The sequence below is a fragment of the Epinephelus lanceolatus genome, chromosome 3 (assembly GCF_041903045.1).
Source record: "Epinephelus lanceolatus isolate andai-2023 chromosome 3, ASM4190304v1, whole genome shotgun sequence".
Classification (NCBI taxonomy): Eukaryota; Metazoa; Chordata; class Actinopteri; order Perciformes; family Serranidae; genus Epinephelus; species Epinephelus lanceolatus.
In genome coordinates this window covers 45428408-45447873 of record NC_135736.1, presented here as the reverse complement: position 1 = coordinate 45447873, position 19466 = coordinate 45428408, and the positions used below count along the sequence as shown (strand labels likewise).

The 19466-nt window shown below is 41.5% G+C and overlaps 1 protein-coding gene across 8 annotated transcripts in view; it reads right to left on the bottom strand.

Moving 5' to 3' along the window:
- The window catches only part of LOC117255218 (uncharacterized), a 48646-nt gene that overhangs the window by 24503 nt on the left and 4677 nt on the right, over positions 1 to 19466 (bottom strand). For 5 of the 8 annotated variants that reach the window (XM_033623896.2, XM_033623897.2, XM_078166457.1 and 2 more), the window contains 4 exons: positions 13327 to 13404; positions 11339 to 11403; positions 11087 to 11203; positions 7604 to 8387 (listed from right to left, as the gene is read on the bottom strand). In XM_033623896.2, coding sequence (XP_033479787.2) covers positions 7604 to 8387; positions 11087 to 11203; positions 11339 to 11347 — 910 coding nt within the window. In that variant the 5' untranslated portion in view covers positions 11348 to 11403; positions 13327 to 13404. The remainder of the gene's footprint in view (positions 1 to 7603; positions 8388 to 11086; positions 11204 to 11338; positions 11404 to 13326; positions 13405 to 19466) is intronic. The other 3 variants (XM_033623899.2, XM_033623900.2, XM_078166459.1) reach the window with 1 other exon arrangement.

Sequence of the window (19466 nt, the reverse complement as noted above, 5' to 3'; positions counted from 1 at the left end):
CACACACGGCTTATGTAACATCATGTCATCTGGTCCAGTCTGCAGATAGCGCCATTGTCTGCAGTCTGCCCTCAACCCTATCTTTTACTCCAACGGCCTTTGTTTTATATATGATTTTATATATATATATATATATATATATATATATATATATATATATATGTATACATATATATAAATAGATAAATAAATAAACACACACACACACACACACACACACACTGCTTTTCAGCCTTCTGTCCAATCTCCTAAGCTCACTCAACCACCACCTCGCTGCGAACAAACACACTTTTCCGTCCATCACACAGCTCCACCAGGCAAACACACACACACACACACACACACACACACACACACACACACACACACACACACACACACACCAACAACAACAGAGAGCAACAATGGCGTCTCGCAACCGTCGAAATATGACCCCGGTCGCTCTTTGAGAGCGAGCCATATGACCTCTCCATTACCTTCCAACAACAGGCCTGAGATTTGTTTATCTAACAGCAGGATGATCAGAGACAGAGAGAGCCTGGGAAAAAAGATGGTAATCTGAGGTGAAGTCGGTTTACATGTGTGTTATCTAATATATATGTTTATGTTTCGTGTCCTGTAGTCTGGACATGAAGTCACCACTGACTCTGACGTCATTCAGCTTCATCTAAACAACAGGCTTCTGCTCATTAATGTGGAAGAATGCTGCTTTAATGTCTCGATGGATGTATTACAAAGATTATCACCTCTGCGCCTAAAGCTCACTTCTGTTTTTTGTCTGTATGTTGATTTGCACAAGATCTTAAAAATAATTCAATTAAAGGGGCTCTTCATCCCCGAAATCACCATTTGTATATCAATTACTCACCCCATGTTAAGGTCAATTTGTGATGAAAATCTTGTGTTTCTCGCAAGCCTCCAGGGTAAACGAGGAATCCAAAAACACAGAAAAGTCTTGATGAATTAAAGTCATAGGGGTCCATGTTTCATAGCAGCAAAACTATATCAAAGCATTCTTCTAAACACTCTCACACAACTCATGCAGTAAAATCCAATTCTCATTCATCCAGTTATGTGCTTAGAACTAAACTCAAAGTGAAACTTATCTATACTCTCTTCACAGCCAAACTCCATTGACAAAAACAGTAATTTTAACTCACTGAACACAGGAGCTGCTGGTCTACCGCGGCCTCGAACAGTTAGTTTGTTTGTGTTACCGTTTGACTTAAGTGTTTTAAAGGGTCAGTTTGGATTCACCTAAATCACACAATAACACTTCCTAACTACCAATCAAGTGCTGCGATAGACCAGCTGCTCCTACGTTCAGCGAGGTAAAATTACTGTTTTTGTCAATGGAGTCTGGCTTTAAAGAGAGAATAGATAAGTTTCACTGTCAATTCAGTTCCCCATCAGGAAGGCTGTCTGTTCGGGAGGTGCTAAACATAAGACTGGATAAATAAGACTTGGATTATACTGCACGAGTTGTGTGAGAGTTTGTAAATGGATGTTCTGACATAGTTTGGCCATTTTTAACCCCGGTCTCCTATGACTTCAATTCATCAAGATTTGTCTTTGTTTCTGAAATCTTCGTTCACCAGTGGCACATGAGAAAAAGAAAATCTTCCTCAAAAATTCAATGTAACATGGGAGGAGTATTTGATATACAAATAGTCATTTGGTGGGGGTGAAGTAGTTCTTAAAGGGGACACTCCAAAGATTCAATATTGTGCCTCTTAAAAAAACGATGCAGCAGAGTCTAAGAAATCCTGACTGTGTGGGTTGAGACCTGAAAACACTGGCTCCTACGACTCCCATCATGCAACTTGACAGCATCTTCTGTTGAACTCTACATGCCTGGTAAAGACCCAAAACTTTATAACCCAGGTTTTCTGTTAAAAAAAAGTGTAGTCCTCCAGATGTTCACAGGCTAAAGAGTCTGACGAGTACATGGACTCAGAAATGTAAATTCAGCAGAATGCACCTTTAACCACAGTGAGTCCAAAGTGAGGCTACAGGTCATGCAATAAGTGGCTGGTTCTTGGAGTAAATCCACAAACTGTTCAAGGATTTCTCAGCTCTGGGTGATAAGAGGCTGCAGCTGAAATAATTCATGTGCAAAAATCATGTATCAATCTAGTGATTTTCTATTACTACGGCTATTTTTATGCAGAGTAAATCATTTCGTAACATGTTCTACTACTAAAGTAAGACATTTAAAGGCCAGTGCAGCCTTGAGGGAGGAATTCGTTCTCTGGGCCAAGGCCAGGATTTTAGAAATTCTGACTGAGGTCATGATTATTCCGATGCCTCTGACACACCAGTAAGAATAAATTTATGTGGAGATAAGGAGAATTCTTTATTTATTTTTGCTCCCCAGTAAATTTTAGATGTATGAAGTCTAAAAATACATGAATGTAACTGTACAAGGTCATCTACCCCCAGGTAGAAAAACACTGAAATTTCTGAATGGTAGCTGCTGCCCTGTGCATTTGTTCTTCTTTATGGTTCTGTATGCAACATTCAGAGCGTCAATGCAGCAGCAAAACACTATTTGCTAAGTAAAAATATATTCTAATGGCATCCTGAGGAGAAAATGAAGTAACAAAACCTGTGTGTGTGTTGTAATCCGAACTTCTATGTGGTTTGTTGAGGTAAGCTTGTCTGGCTATGTGCGCGTGTCACTTTTTATTTCACTGGCCAGCTCATCGCCACCACTGATATCTGGACGGCAGTGTCACAAGTGCGCACCCTCCATTCTGCGTTTCTCCCTGTGACTGGCAAGTACCCATTGCCTTCCTTGGTTAAGTTGATTAGGTTTCGGCTAGTCTCGCCACCAGACAATCAGAGATCTCTGCCTTCTGATAGTCTGGGGACACTCCTTTCTAAAGTGTGTTTAACACACCGGAGAAAACGGCCGGCAACAAAGCAACGCCTCTTGCATTTTTGAAAAGGACACGCCCTCCCGGAAATGTGCGCTCCCCCTTTTCTCGTCATCAAGGAAACAAACACACAGAGAGCTTGAAAATGGATGCCGAGAGATTTAACTCTGTTTTATCAAACGTGTGCTCAGTCCACAGGATTGTGGAAATGAAGGACTTACAGCGACTTTGTTTTCACGCAGTCGGACTATGTTTACGAGCACAAGAGTTCAGCGAGCCACCGAAGGACCGCCCTGCAGATTTACTATTGGTTCTGCAACGTAGAGAGTTTTTTAAACTCTGAAATTGTATCTGCCCATCTAAACACAAAATCAGGGAGAAAGACATCAGTCTTTAGTTAAGCAAAGTGTCTAAACTTGTGAGTCTAGGTTTTGGCAAGAGGCGTGGGATTGATTTAAGGTGGTCAGAGGCACAGTAAGGCAGAGTAGGGCGGGTCATGCCCTCGCTATACTAGGAAATGCAAATCCTGTTCCCCCCAGTTAACACCGCAAGCTCTGTCAGCACTGTTGCTGCAGTTTAGCGCTGTTTATGGAGTTAGCACCACTGGCTGCTACTTCAGCCACCTCCATGTTGAGAACCGTGTGCAGACAACCTACACATTCTCACTCCAACCTTGTCACATATTCACATGCTTGGTCATGGACTTTCCACGACTACATACGACATTGGTTGCTGACGTTCTGGGACGCTGCGTCAAGTTCAGCCTGTTACGTGCATTGTCTTCTTTCAAGATACGCGTCCGCTTTCACGGGAAATTTAGCGTTTATGTTTACAGTTTCTTTCAAAATAAAAGCATTAAGTCGGTACAGCACCACAATTTTTTTGTTCTTCAACAACAAACACACGTGGTTGGGTTTAGGGAAAAAGAACAGGGTCTGGCTTCAGAATCTTACGGGATGCAAACACCTCTCTCTCGGGTGACAGTCGTTGTTTGTTGGACCCATCCACCACCCCTCCCACCGTCCCTACTCTGACATTCGCCGCCCTAACTGTCATCCTTGTCCCACTGCGTTTCCCCCTGATGCTGCCGGGCACCGTTAAACTATAACAGCAACCAGCCGTGTATCATGCCGACGTTAAAGGACGCCTTTACAGCTCATACACTCTCAGTTTTGCACAGAGCACCTTTAAAGTCACATTAATATGCTGCTAATGTGGGTGACACACAGTGATGTAGTGGTAGCTGATGAAGTCGGCGTACTGCTAGGTTACCAAGGAGGAAGTGGGTGCTCTCTCCTGTATATTAAAATGGCTTTTTGGCTGGTAGGTGGGTAAACTGTAAAAGGATAGAGTAAGATAAAGAAGTGGGTATACCTCACATACCTGCGTATATCCTCCACCATAACACTAGTGATACATTTAGAACGGCAGATGTTACGAGAGTTTTTAGGTTACAGAATGACTCAATGTTGCTGACCTCATTAGTCAAACTTAAATCCTTTTTATTACATGTTCAGTTTGTTTATTTGAAATTGAATTCAACTGGAAGTTAGACAGGATCTGAATACTGTATGTATGGGTATATAGGAGTTATATCTGCATATACAACATGTATACTGTGTGAATAAAATTCACCAATATGTTTTTTCATGTGGGACGTGTGTACATGTGCAGGCTGTGTAACAAATGTCTCTCTAGGATTGAAGGCATAAAGTCAATAAGTCAGTCTGTGTTTGTTTAGCTGTCATCATCATCTAGATCTGGCTTCTTCCTTGCAGGATGTGAATGCACAGTAATCAGGGAGGTCAAAGGTCAAAGCTACAGCATCAGGATGACACTGTGTTCCAGAGGTCTGCCTGAAATCCTTTCTTATCTCAGTTTGGGACATGTAGGATCTTTGGTATTGCAGAAACATGTCTCTAAAGTGCATTTAGGAAAAATCCTGTCTTATGTTAGGAATTCAGCTATTACAGAACTATCCTAACTTCGAGATATCCCGATCATGGCACAGACCCTGTACTAACTTCAAAATAAGCAGCAGCACTGTTTTAAGGTCTGCATGGTAATGACAATGTAGTCAGGGAACAACATGAACATCAAAATATAACGACTGAAAGGCTCCTCACACTGTATATTGATGTTTTAAATTTCAATAAGTCATCCAAATTAATTAATTGATTGATTAAAATAAATTCAAATAACCGAGAAGAAAACTTCCCAATGAAAGGCAGGGTTTCCTCTCCTCCACCAACACGATAAGCGCCTTCGACACCTTGTTACTAAAATTAAATGCCGTCTTTTTTTGTCCATGACAGCATGCTAGCCAGTGACAAGTGAGAGCTGCTGATATGACTTGTCCATCTCAAGTAGCCTACTGGTACATTCAACTGTAAGATAAAGGCAGTCTGTGCACATTCTAAATATAGATACAGGCCTGACAGGACGAGTGCTGATTCAAGTATTGAATTTACACTTAGAATTAAGATTTCTTGAGATATGATAGGAGGTCTGAGAAAGAAGTGGATTTTAGGAATTGCATCTGTAACAGAAAGAAAGGATTTTTGCTTTCTCTGCAACTTAACCCTTTCATGCACAGTGTCCACAGCTATGGACAGATATCAGGAAGCTATTTTGAACTGCTGAAGTTGTAGTACCATGTCCCAGTCACCCAAGAGCTGTCTACAATTCCATTTGACTATTATCTTCGTATTTCTTTACCATTTTGAGATACTGCATCATAAATTCAAAATAGCAGAGGGAAGAGAAGCTGCACCAGGTACCTCAGGAAGAACTGTTACATCCTTTTATTCTCAGAAAGCCAAACAGGCAAAAAATAAAATCTATATTTTTCAACTAAGTCAGATGTAAGAAAAAACTACACCAGAAAAAAATAATAAAATCTGAATCTGTCCACTGCAGAGGACACCATGCGTCAGTGGTATAAAAGTGATTCGGTGGAACTCAATATAGACCAAAAAAAATTGGATGTTTCAGAAGTACCCACAGAACCATCTGCTACTACTGCAGTATTTGGAGTAACTCAACATGAACATCTTAGTTGTCAGGCAAAAAAAAAAGATAGCTTTTGTGGGGTGCCTGGTGGCTTAGTGGGGAGAGCAGGCGTCCCATATATGAAGGCAACGCCCTTGCTGCAGCGGCCTGCCTGCAGCCCTTTGCTGCATATCACCCTTACTCTCTCCCCCTCATGCTTGGACTGTCCTATCCAATAAAGACAAAAAGCCAAAAGGATAATCTTAAAAAATTTATGATAGATTTTGCATCTCTTTTAGCTCAACAATTTGTACTGCCTAAATGTGAGGACGAACTTCCTCCAACCTACAACCTGTGGATTAAAGACCTCGTATATGTGACATTGTAGAAAATTTACTATTCTATAAAAGAGTCCTGTAATACTGACTTCATATTATATGTAGTTTACGTATTTTTGGTCATTTTTTTTACTCATTTTTTTAAATGATAATTCATGTATTATTTTTATGTTTTTGTTTTGTTTCCCAATTCTCTATTTCACTTTTCTAATTTATTTATTTTATTTTATGTCTCACTTAGATTGTCATCACACTGAATTCATTTGTATACATTAGTGATTGTTGACTGACTGGGTTAACTGTATTTTCCTGATTGTCTTTGTGATTTACTGCTTCTGTGTGGCTTTAAATTTCAAAAAAGGGACCTTGAGCAAAAACAATTAGGTCCAAAGACATATGTTTTGTTGTTATTTAATTTTTTGTATATGTATTCACACCATTGGCTTTAATTAAGTGTTTTAAAAACATGTGTTTTTTGGAGCTATATTGAGTTCCACTTAATTACTTTTTATGCTGTTGATGGATATTGTTCACTCCAGTGAACAGCTAAAATTAAAAAAAATTATGGGCATGATTTTTCTCTTGTTTAGAAGTAAAAAAAAAAAAGCATGAGAGGATTAAGTTAAGATAGGTCAAGCGGTTCGGATATTTTTCTGTAATAAGGCCCCAGGGCTCCAATTCATGAAAAAAAAGTCCTGCTTCAAAGTGAGGACTTCAAATGTTTTGTTTGGTGAGACCAACAGTCCAAATCCCAAAGACAATCAGTTTACTGTGAAGCAGAAACAAGCAAATGTTTGGCAATTTGAAAAAAAAAATAAATCAAATGATGTAATAAATATCAAAATAGCTACAGATTTAACTAATCAGATGATTGTTTTAGTTCTGCTGTGAACCCACAATATTTGTGAATGAGAGCTAAGCGAGGTATAAAGAAATAATGAGGCACCAGCCGCACGCTGCAGTCTGTAGTTGGCATGTTTGTGTTGCCTTTGAAGCTGCTTAAAACTCCAGCTCTACTGTAACGCTTGTTTAACAATCTCTACCAACTTTCATACCCTATTTAACATGTTGGACTACAAGCATCCCCTCCCCTTACAAAGACAGAGCAGCGTGGCGGCTACAGATGGTATTTGTATACATGAAGAGGCTCCAACCCTCAAAGCCATTTCATAACAGTAAAACTGTAGCCACTGAAGCGGTATGGTGTCCGGGAATTACACCCGCAACTTTGGTATTTAATGTGCCTCTGCTCAGCCAACCAAGTCGCACCAGGCGGTCTGAGGTTGCGTCTGGACCTGAGACAGATTAAAATGGTTTCCGTGTGGGCAGACGGGCTGCTGGCAGCGCCGTGATGAGCCGAGGTGTCCTCGGATACAGACAAACTGAAGAACTCACCACATTCAGTTTCTGAGGAGCTGGAGAGTTCAGCCTCCACCGCCGTCTCCTCCGCTCCCTCCTCTCCTTCGTCCTCCTCCTCCTCTTCTTCATCGTCCTCCTCCTCCTCCTCTTCTTCCTGCTCTTCGTCTTCCAGATCTAGCTCAGTCTTGGTCTGGCTCTCCTCCCTGCCCCGCACCTCCTGCTGTGTCTCCCCCTCTGTCTGGGAGTTGTGGCCGGGCCCTGCCCCCAGCTCCTCTCCCTGGCTCAGGGAGTAGTTGTGCTCCTCGCTGCAGTGCTCCAGAGCTGCACCAGCCACCGCCGCCGCCACCACCTCCTCTTCCTCCTGTGCCACCTGATAAACCTCCACTGTGCGCTCCCCCGGCATCCCCCCATCCTGTCCTCCTCCGGGCACTCTTCCTGCAACACATAACTCCCTCTCTGTTGTCGTGGCAACAGAGGTGCGCCCCTCCTCCCTCCCTGCGGCAGTGGCCTGGACTTCCTGGATGACGGGAGGTGCTGTGTGTCTGTTCCTCCGCCTCCTCTCCTCCTCCTCTTCCTCCTCCTGCTCCTCCCGGCTCCTCCCCCAGCGGCCCATCAGGACGGCTTCCTCAGAGCAGGCCAGCAGCTCCCCTCCCACCCCGAGGCCCAGCTTGGTGTAGCGAGCCATCTCGTCCAACGCGGACACGTCCCAGCGCTCCGGGTGCAGGTCCTCGCCGAAGCCACCATCGTCCACCAGGTCGCTTAGCAACTCAAAGGGCCGTTTCCTTGGCGATGCCGGGGAGCCCAGCATGAGGAGCACGCTCTAAAAGGGTACAGAGATACTTAAATATGAGTGAATTGAAACAGAGAGATCGACTGCAGTTTTAATGGTGCTCCTGCATCACATGTCAGCGTGCAATGCTATAATATAAAATACAGGAGGAGGTCAGTAATTAAATATTTGCCCTGCTGCTTGGTAATTAAACCTATCATTCCAGGCAGCATTTTAGGCAAATTACAGGAGCTTGTTCTATACAATGATAATCTGCAGGAACATAATGTGATCTTCATCACAGGAGGGCTTATAAAAGACTTTAATTTAATACCATTAATGACATTAGTATTATTAATCTGTAATTTAATTATCTACACACAGCTCTGTCTCAATGCCTATATGCTTTAACACTAAAAGAGGAAAAACTGGTGCCGGCAAAGTGACACTGCTCATTAAGTGCTGCTAAATAATCAGTTGAGCTGAACAAAGGCAGACAAGCAAAGACAGGACCACCTGCAGGAAGTGATGGTGCAGAGGCTCCATTATATAAACATGTACGTTCATGTTCATGCGTTTTTTTTTCATCGTATAAGCTGACTGAATGTTGCCATTAACAAGCTGCAGAGGCCGTAACGAGTCATTGTTTTGCAAGTTACAAGTCAGTCAAGTCTTTGTGCTCAAGTCCAAAGCCCTCAACTTTGAGTTCCAAGTTTTAAACATGCTTTTCACAAAATGTAATGCCATTATAACAACCGAATAATAAGGTTTGAAATTAGATTTTATTTCTTAATACAAGTGTGACAAGCAGTTGTGTGCCTCCGCAAACCAGTCAGGTTTCTCTTTCAGTTTACATCCATGGATGCTTCACACATGTTATCAACCCGGCAGCACATCAATCAGCACAGTTTCAAGGTGGACACACAAGATTAGAGTCACCAGTGTTCTGTTCCTGAGTTATGGTGTTGAATAATGGCCATAAAAGTGTTTTTGCAGAATATTATGATGTCACCGTTAAGAGGACCTTTGACCTTTTGGATAAAAAATGTCAGCTCTTCATCATTTTATCCTGTTCGACATTTATGTGAAACTTTGTCATAATTAACAAATAAGTTCTTGAGCTTTGACCAAAAACATGTTTTGTGACGTCACAGTAACCTTTGACCTTTGACCACTGAATTCTAATTTCAAATTCTAAATAAAAAGATTAATGTTAACGTTAGCAGATTCAGAATAAAGGGAAATAAACTGATTCATCGCACACTTTTCAAATCAAACCTTGGCTTGGAGAAAGGTTTTAAGTATTTAAGTCTTGAGTCTAAGTGAAGACACGAGTCAGTGATGTTAAAGTCAAGTTGAGTTGAAGGCCTTTTTTGATTTTGTCAGGTCGAAACTAACGTCATCAAATTTGTGACCCGAGTCCCACTCGACTCCAAGTTATGCGCCTTGAGTCTACACCTCTGACAAGCTGGAGCTCCTTTGGGGCTCCAGTCTAAATTTTCAGAGACTTTCCTGGTCTTGAAGTGAATTCTAAAATCAAACGTTACATCAGACCAAATTTTGTGCTCATTATTGTAAAGTTAAGTGCTCCAAGTGACAAAATTTTGACCCCATTTTACAATGTGCTCAGGGAAAACCTTCCCATACCTGAGGTGCATAAATTACCTTCAACTCAAACAGACCATTGGAGACATTTCAACATGTCACAGTAGAGGAAGCACAGGTGTAAATAATAAAATGAATGAATGCTGAACCCCATTTACCTGCTTTGGTGTCAGAGTCCTGGCTCACTGAGAGACCTGAACAGACTTGAGCCATGCTCAGCTGATGTTATGAGTAACACCCGCGCCTTTCCGACTTAAACAAAAAGGCCTTTATCAAAATGGGCCCAATCCCATCAGAATGGAGTTTAGTTGGCTGTTTTCTCCCTCATGGCCTTCACAGACTGAGTCACACCTGAGATGCCAGGTGGATGCAACTGACTGAAATTCGTAGTAGAAACATCTACTGGACCTAATTTCACACTTCACTGACTTTCGAGGTATCGTTTGCTGAAATCTAAGGGTGTGTCAAGGTAAGGCAGGACACTGGCCAAAACTAAAGAACTTTAAAAAATCATCGTAAAATCATGACAGAAACTCAAATTTTCCACAGGATGTGTGTGAACTCTGGGGTTGAACGAGGACTCTTAAGGGCTGAGGCATACTGGGGAACACATCCTGCACAGGTTTGACTTTCAAGACCCGCTCCTGATTCCTGGCCTGACCCAAAACCACAAACCCTATAATAATCATGAATGCGCTGTTCAAATAATTTGGTTAGGCAGCATGTTTTACATGATCATTTTTGAGACATTTCATCCACATGAAACAAAGTTATTATTTTTTAAAATGAAGGTACTTCAAGAGCAGGACATCTCCACAATTAACGTTAGTAACACACCTGATTGAAGCAGCTCTTGTATTCATTTGGCGCAGAAGACAGAGATGATGCACAAAGTCATCAGTCAGAGAAACAAAACATTATTTTTTTAAGAATATACTTATCATACAACCCTCTGCAATCTTACCTACATGCTCTTTTTTGACCCAGAACTGAACCCGGAAATAAAATTAAGATGAATTACCACCCACACCTTTTTTTGCGGGTCACCCACTGAGTACTCATTCCAATGCAGGACTTTGCTGGACAGATAGAATTAAAAAATAAAACCAAAAAAAACTAAGAGCCGTACTTTGCTGACGTCTTACCTGGTCGTACTCAGTCCTGCCCCCCTGTGGCGACATGGCCAGAGGGTAGGGGCTCAGCAGACCCCTGTGTCCCCCATAGGCCTCGCCAAACGCAGGCTCCATCCCATTCATACCCGGCTGCGAGGGAGGAAACAAACACACACACAACACACACAGAGTGAGACAGAAATCCAACAGGAAGACCACGAGGAGGTTCATCCAGAGGTGACGGGTGAGAATGATGGCAGGTTTCAGTGGGTGTTCCTACTTTACCTGAGGCATGCCCGAGGCAGGAGGGTGTCAGGTCGCGGTCACAACGTCGGTTCAAGTGAGTTCTGCTGCAAAAACACAAACCAAGTTCAGATTTGAGACATCAAGGAGGAGACAGGAAAGGAGAAGAAGCGGTGCGTTCCAATATTAGCATCACCCTACTGTGTTGTATGCCACAAAAAGATTTAGTATGTCCCAAATACAGTGTGTCAGAAGCACCAGGATGTCCTACGGCATCTTTGATATTATTCTAATCACAGAACAAATCCTGCCTTCTGCATCATCTTCTTTATTTTCAGTTATTTCAAAACTCTTATATATGTGAATTAAAATGAGGGTTGACATAACTATGAGATGTGTGTGAATTCCTTTTCGGTCGGGCTTCATAGTTAATCAAAGCATTATCGAAATCCTAATACGACCAAGTGCAATATCCAAATCACAGGAGCTGAAGTTTTTCGATAAAGCTAAAATGTGTCACAACATATCCAAATAAATGAAGCTTTGTGGTGCTACAGAGATGCCCTGGCCTACAAATCATATTCCAGACATAAGGGAGCACGCTTATGTGGTACAGACACCAGCAAAAATCACATGATCATGATTTGTATATTTCTTTCTGTGACAATAAAATGCAGAAATTACCATTCACACTGAAGTTTTGACTTGCAATCTGTCAAAATAATAAATATATGTACAAATATCTTTGCATATTATATTTAAAACTTAAAAGGTAGTGACCAGGTGCCAGATCCAATGCAGCACATGTCCAAGAGGAAGCTCCAACAATCGCAGACAAAGCACCAAAATAAAGCAAATATAACAAGTCAGAATGCCAAGCGGAGTGAATCTGAGGTTGGCTTTCAGTTTCACTTTCACTGACGATACTGTTACCAAACAGAGGCCCACAATTCCTGCATAGTACACTTTTAAAGGGATTTTTCGAATTGGGGTTGTAGGGGTTGCTTATCCATAGTCGGTGTATTACATACAGTAGATGTCAGTCGGCACGCCTCCAGTTTGGAGAAGCAGGCGACGAAGCATATTTTAGCCACCTGGAAAAAATCTGTATCAGTTTTGGTGTATGCTATATTGAGAGTCATTTCACTGGTTTACCTTTCCCTCAGACCATTGTAACTGGGAAGTCGTTAACAGCTTCAGTACCCCATCAATGCCCTTGTCAAAGCCACCAGACTCCATTGAGAAAAACAGTAATTTTAGCTTGCTGAACACAGGAGCTGCAGATCTACCGCTACTTCAATGTGCTGGTTAGTTTGTGTTATTTTTGTGACTATGATAAATCCGAACTAACCCTTTAAACACCAAAGTCACACAATAACACAAACAAATTAACTGATCCAGGCAGCAGTAGACCAGCAGCTCCTGTGTTCAGCAATGTTAAATCACTGTTTTTCTCAATGGAGTCTGGCATTGAAGAGACAGCAATATCATTGCTTCATTCTCCCGTTAGAAATCACTGTCTGACATTAAAGTAAAGTGGTGAAAATACTCTCAATACAGCATAAACTTCAAGTGATGTTGATTTTTTTTAGGTGGCTAAAATATGTTTTGTTGCTGGCCCCTCCACAGCAATAGATTGCTTATCTTCTATGTTGGACTCCAGCCTGCTTCTCCAAACTGAAGGCGTGCCGACCGACATCTACTGCATGTAACACACTGACTATGGATGAGTAACCCAAACAACCCCACTTAAAAAATTCGGAACTGTCCCTTTAAGATCTACTGCAATTCAAAAAACATATTTTTCTTTGTACTTCAAATGTTAAAAGAGGTTTAAAGTTCAAGGCACAATGTTATGGTGAAGTAGTAAATCCCAACTGTGTGCATACTCCATGCAACAGTCTGCACTTTGTAAGCACGGCTGCAGTGCGTGCTGAAAGTAAAAAGACAAAGTCTGTGATTGAGAACGCAGCACAGAATTCATTACAAAGACGGAACAAAGAGGAAGAGAAGGAGATGATGTAATTTACCGAAGGTTGAGAGTTGAGAGGGTCAAGGGGTGGAGCTCCTTTCACATGTCGCAGCCCTGCAGCTCTCAGCCTCCCAGCCTAGAGTAAAGAGAAGTAGGGAAGGAGGAAATCAGAGTTGGGTTCAGCAGAGGCCACGATGCAAATTATATAGCAATAACACAGTGGAGTAAACACCTCGTTAAAACGCAGAGATGTGTGAGGATGTATCTGCGCAGAGACTCCAGTTTCAGTTAGAGCTTGAGACGTGGACAGTTATATTGTTTTGGTGATGAGATGCAGCACATGTTCGTGCGCTGTCGCTGAATTCACTTTGTTTGATCGGCACAATAAGGAGAGATGACAGGAGAAGATAAAATACAAGTTATAAATGTGTCTTCTTTATAATAACACACATTTTTTAAACCTTTCGGCAGGAAACTTTTCACAGAAGCAATCTGTAAGACTTTGCTTTATTTAGTTTGTTTACTGTGATGTGGGTTTTTTTCTCTTGTATTCTGTGTTTGTGATGTTAAGCATTAAAGCAGTTGGAGCTCTCTTCTGTCTCTTCAGCCATGGTGGCTATTGTTGCTTATTTGGCCGGCTACTTTTTCTATTAATACACCTATTTATGCAACATGAAAAAAACACGCTGCTGCTGCCACTGACAGAAATGTAGGACAAATCATTTCCTGAGAAAGACCTGCCAACAATGAGCATTTAAAATAGCAAACGCAGGAGCTTTTATGCACCAGATAAAGGTTGAGTTTCACTGTGTAGAGTGAGCAAAGTATTCATGTCACATTTGTAGAGGAATATGTGGATAATTACAAACCAGCATTAGTCATTTCAGCACTGTGTTGTTACTATCACAAGATGCATCAAAGACCAACTTTGGTGTTAATTTGTTAAAAATTAAAGGCTGTGGAAATAAAGGCTCAACGAGTGAGTGAGTTTATAAAGATAAGGACAAAGATGAAAACAGATTTGAGCTAAACATTTCTCTGAGGCAAAAATTAGGGATGCATGATATTGGACTTTTTGCCGATACCAGATATACTGACATATGAGAGCTAATTTGGCCGATAACTGATGCCGATATCGATATATATCCACTTTTGTCCCCATCTAATTTTAGTGATCATCAAGTCTCTTCTGTGTTGGAGTTAACATCATATTATGCATGAGTACTCTTCTCGTGATGCCCACCAGTACTTTTCAATGTATGCAATATTCATTCATTGATCAAAATAAGAAGCCAATATCTGCCGATACCAATGATAAGCCGATATTGCAAAAATCATCTCGCTGGTTGACTTAAACCTCAATTGGAGAATTAAAACGCCACATTTGTGACTGATAAAAAGGGGTAAAGGAGCAACAAGGAGGAAGCTAATATTCTCTAAGCATTAGCGATCCTTCAGCTAACTGCAAAACATGCCAAGCTAGCTAGGTTAGCTGAGCTGGATTTAGCAGTATGACACTGTATCATGACTGCCACTGTTGTGAATGAACTAACAAAAAGAGAAGTTCCTTGTTTGCTACAGTTTTATTTTATCGACTTCTTACACCCCTTTACCACCAAAATTAGCACGCGTATGCAGGTTTTTTAAAAGTGAGAAAGCCTGTTAAAAATAGGCAAAAGGCGGCTTTCTCATTGCCAGTAGACCAGAGCTGTGCAGGCCTACACGGCTCTACAGCAGACAAGTATGCCTTTTGGTATTTTGTTTCTGGTGTGTCACGTTCCACATCACAGAGGAGCCCGAAAACAGGTTAGCAAACGGCAGAAATCAGCATAGAGGCCAGTGACAATATTACAGTGGTTACTTATCTCCCAGTTATTCAGCCTCTCTCTCAAACTCAGTGCCAACTAAATTTTGCAATCATGTTCGAGCGCTGCTTGGACATAGAATGTTTTTTCTACTTTGGCTACAAGCTGATGTCATCTGCTCCATGCATGCTACTGCTAGTGTACATTACATACACTGCTACATTTAGCTGCATGCTAACGTCAGGGAGACATGTAATTTGATTGCCGATGTCCTTAATTTCTGCCTAATTTCAGATCATATTGACAGATTTTGGTTTAGAAGATTTTGTTTCTGATTTTTTTCAGTAGAAAGTAAAGATGAAAGGGTATAAAAAATTATTTCACAATTATAGTGACCAAAATTAACACGTTTATCTGTATTATTGCAGATAGGGATGCACGATAATATCAGTGCGTCATCGGCATCTGCCAATATATTACATACGTTGAAAAGTTTTGTATTTCATGTTTCCATCTGCTGGTGGGCCGTCACGAGAAGAGTATGCATGCATAATATGATCTCAATTCCACTACAGAAGAGACTTGATGATTATTAAATTTAGGTGAGGAGAAAAAGTTAAAATATCAATATCAATAACAATTGTCGGCCACACAAATTGTTATATATCGGCATATCTGGTATTGGCAAAAAATCCAACATCATGCAGCCCGAATTTGTGCCTCTGAGAAATGTTTAGCTCAAATCTGTTTTCATATTTGTCTTCGTCTTTCCTCCCGAATCACAGGATTGTTAAAATGTACTGAAAATGTTCAAAAAGTACTGAAACATATTGAAATCATTTCACCAAGTTGTATGATAACAACATAACATCAAAATCCAACTGCTGGATTATAAATGAAAATAATTTGTGGGTTGGGTGATTTACATAAGATGTTATCGCAAAAGATGTAATGCATACAGCAGCATAACAACAAGAGAAAGTAACACTGAAAGCTTCAGTACGTCACTGACAACATAGACCCATCTTGCATGCTGCAATGTTTCAAATCGTGGTAATCAAACACGCTTTTAATGATCATTAAGATTTTAAACAGTAATACTAACCATCTGGAATTCTATTGTGGTTAATTGTGAAACTGGTAACCATTTTATCTCTAGTAGAAAGTGCCGCTGTACTCTGTTACAGGCGTTTCCCCAGTTGCAAGTTCACTGCTACATGAAGCTACAGGTCTCCTTTAAATCCTTAAGTCACAACTATATTTAAAGAAAAGCTCAGTAATACTCTCAAAAAGCTGGGCAGTGTTTGTTTTTAGTGACTCAAACAGGAGGAAATGGTGCATTTCTTTGGGACTATTTTCAGCAGCGGATTAATCCACATTTGGTTCTCTGGTAGGAATCTGGGGCAGCAGGACGGCGAATGTGGGACTGAGTGAAAATAAACTACAGTGTGTGTGTTCATGGTAATGAAGGAACAATTCCCCCAGCGAAACGCTGTGGCTCACCAATGTGTTTTTAATAGTTTTGGACAACAGTGAAGCTCCATGGCACAGAGGACAAAGATATTTGGATAGATATTAGGATCGAGTCATTGTTGGTTTTGGTCTTTTCATGGAATTTCTTGTGGAAGAAAAACACAGAATATCGCCAGCCTGCAACCGAGCTAACTTGCCCTCTAAAAAGCTGCTTCTCTGACTCCACCCAATACGGTTAAACTCCACCAATGAGAACCTTCCTGCCTGCGGAGCCGCTCTCCGCATCAGTTAATGTTTGTGTAACCAAAACTCCAATTCTCCATTAGAGAGGAGGCCACAGTGCAAACTCCTGAGCAGACCGAGCTCCTTTCAGACGGGGGACATGATGAAACAGTGAGCAACACTAGCACGCACACGCACACGCACACACAACCACAACCACACACAACCACACACACAACCACACACACAGCCACACACACAGCCACACACACACACCAAGAACAATGCAGACCTACTGTTCAGTACCTGTAGAAAACCAGAAGAAAGCAGCTCAAACTGACCCGGGTTCAGTGATTCGAGAACAATGCCATAATGCGTTCTCTGGATTGACCCCAGGCACACAAGAATGAGGAAATGAGGACTGGCTGGGCGGTTATGACACTGCCTTTGGCATGCCACATGGAAAACTGGTATTTGGCACACAGAGCAAGCCAGCTGACACTTGTCAGACACATACAGCGTTTTGAAGACGATAACAAACTGGTGGAACGAATGTAATAATCCCAGCGAGCTGCGAGTTTACATTTGCATCTTTATCATGAAGTTTCAGCAGTAGTGCAAAGAGCAGGAGTATTTGAGATACAAAACACTGGGGGTTTACACAAGGATTAAGACTATGTACATCTTATGTCAGTAGTTTGCTTTTATTAACAGTGCAACTCGTTGAGGTGCTGATCATGACTGGTATACTCACACTATACCAGATTACAATTATATTCTATGCTATGCTGCTATTCTTTCACCTTATATTTTATTTCATATCCCATACTATATTGAGTTAATATGCAATACTGTGATAAAACAGTATTGCATATTGAGTTAATATGCAATACTGTTTTATCACATTAACTACTATATTTCTGTGTTAATACAAACACTCAGTATCATTACTTTATCATTTTTCAAGTATATGTTTAAGTATATAATCATATATTACTCTCTCTACAGCTACTAATCCCATCATTAAGTCACTTCACTTGTATTGCACTAGTTCTCATGAGCTCTATACAATATTCAGAGAGTATCTATAGCTCTTTTACACACAATCCCATGACAGGGCCGCAACGAAACCCTCTATTAGGCCAGCTTTGCTTTTTTTATACAGAACAAGAGGAACTGCCTCCAGTATGACATATAGCAATGATTCCCAGCTGGTGGGTCGCGGTCCAAAAGTGGGTAGAGTGAGTGACTAACAGACTTGACAGAGACAGCAGACTAGCTTGACAACATGGCCAAACACAAGTATGACGCTGAATATAATAAACTGGACATTGAACTAATGACCGAGGAGAAATTTGGACCACATGGCTGTACAAGCTGGGAACCACTGACATATAACAAACACGTTGGGCAGATCTTTGTAAACTGTAACAGTGCAATAACAATCTCTTACTGTCCCTGTTATATGGTGGTAAGTGTTGTCTTCTACTCAGAGGGTTAGGAGCTCCCTGACCTCATTGTTTCCCAAATTTTTATCCACTTTTCTTCCTCGAGTTAGCTGCTAACTGCTGCTTGCGGAGGTGGGTTGCACACATACCACCCATCCCGTCCTGCTAGCTGTCGCTTTTACAAAGACGTCAATTCGGAGCTGTTACTACCTCCACTGTCGGCTAAAAGGCACAACACGAAATTAAGGCAGCGTCAAAGGGGCTTTGGATTCAAAGGTTGTCTGCACACGGCTCTCAACATGGAGGTAGCTGAGCCAGAGGCTAGCAGCTAACGGTGCTAACGGCATGAACACTGCCAACAATGACAGAAGAGAGGTAAACTGGAGGTGGGCACTAGGCCTCCACAACAATGCCATCCCAATATGAGCAGTAAGCACCATATCAGCACCGTGCTGACCAGTGGTGATTAGCTAGCTAGTGCGATACACACCCAGGACTCACATGCACTAACATGCACACAAGGCCGGACCATTTGCAACAACAAAAACACAGAAGCTGGCATCATTCTCTGCTCAGGACGCCATTACATCACTATAACTTTACAAAGCAAATACTTGTTTGCTGCTATATTAACGCTCTGAATGTCACGTACGGAACCTTTAGCTACACCGCTGGTACTGTTGGTAAAATGCTTGCCTTGTAATTTTGAGTTTAATTCCCAGTGTTTGCTTACAACAACTTCTGGGTAGAAAACCTCCACGTCACGTACACGAAGTGAAACAGCGCTGAGCAAACACTGATAAAATAATCAGCATCAGTTTAAGTGTACGCTATATTTAGAATAATTTCACCACTTTACCATGCTGTCAGGTTGCGATTTCCGACATGAGACTGAAGCCATTATCTCAAAGTCACCAGACTCCAGTGACACAAACAGTAATTTTACTTGGCAGAACAAGGGAGCTGCGGGTCTACCGCTGGCTCGACCACTTCATGCGTAAGGTAAAGTGGAGAAAATATACCGTACACTGATTTTTTTCGGTGGCTAAGATATGTTCTATGTGGCCCTCATCCTCCGCAGCACATTGCTTAGCTTCCTTGCCTGTAACTTTGGTTTATCTAAGACTCTGGCAAAGCAACACCATGCATTAAATAGAAATGTAGGACAGATCAAACCACTCTAACTACATATCTTTAAATGTCACAGTCACGGCTGAAAACGTCAACAGAAATAATCAAGTTTGCCAGGT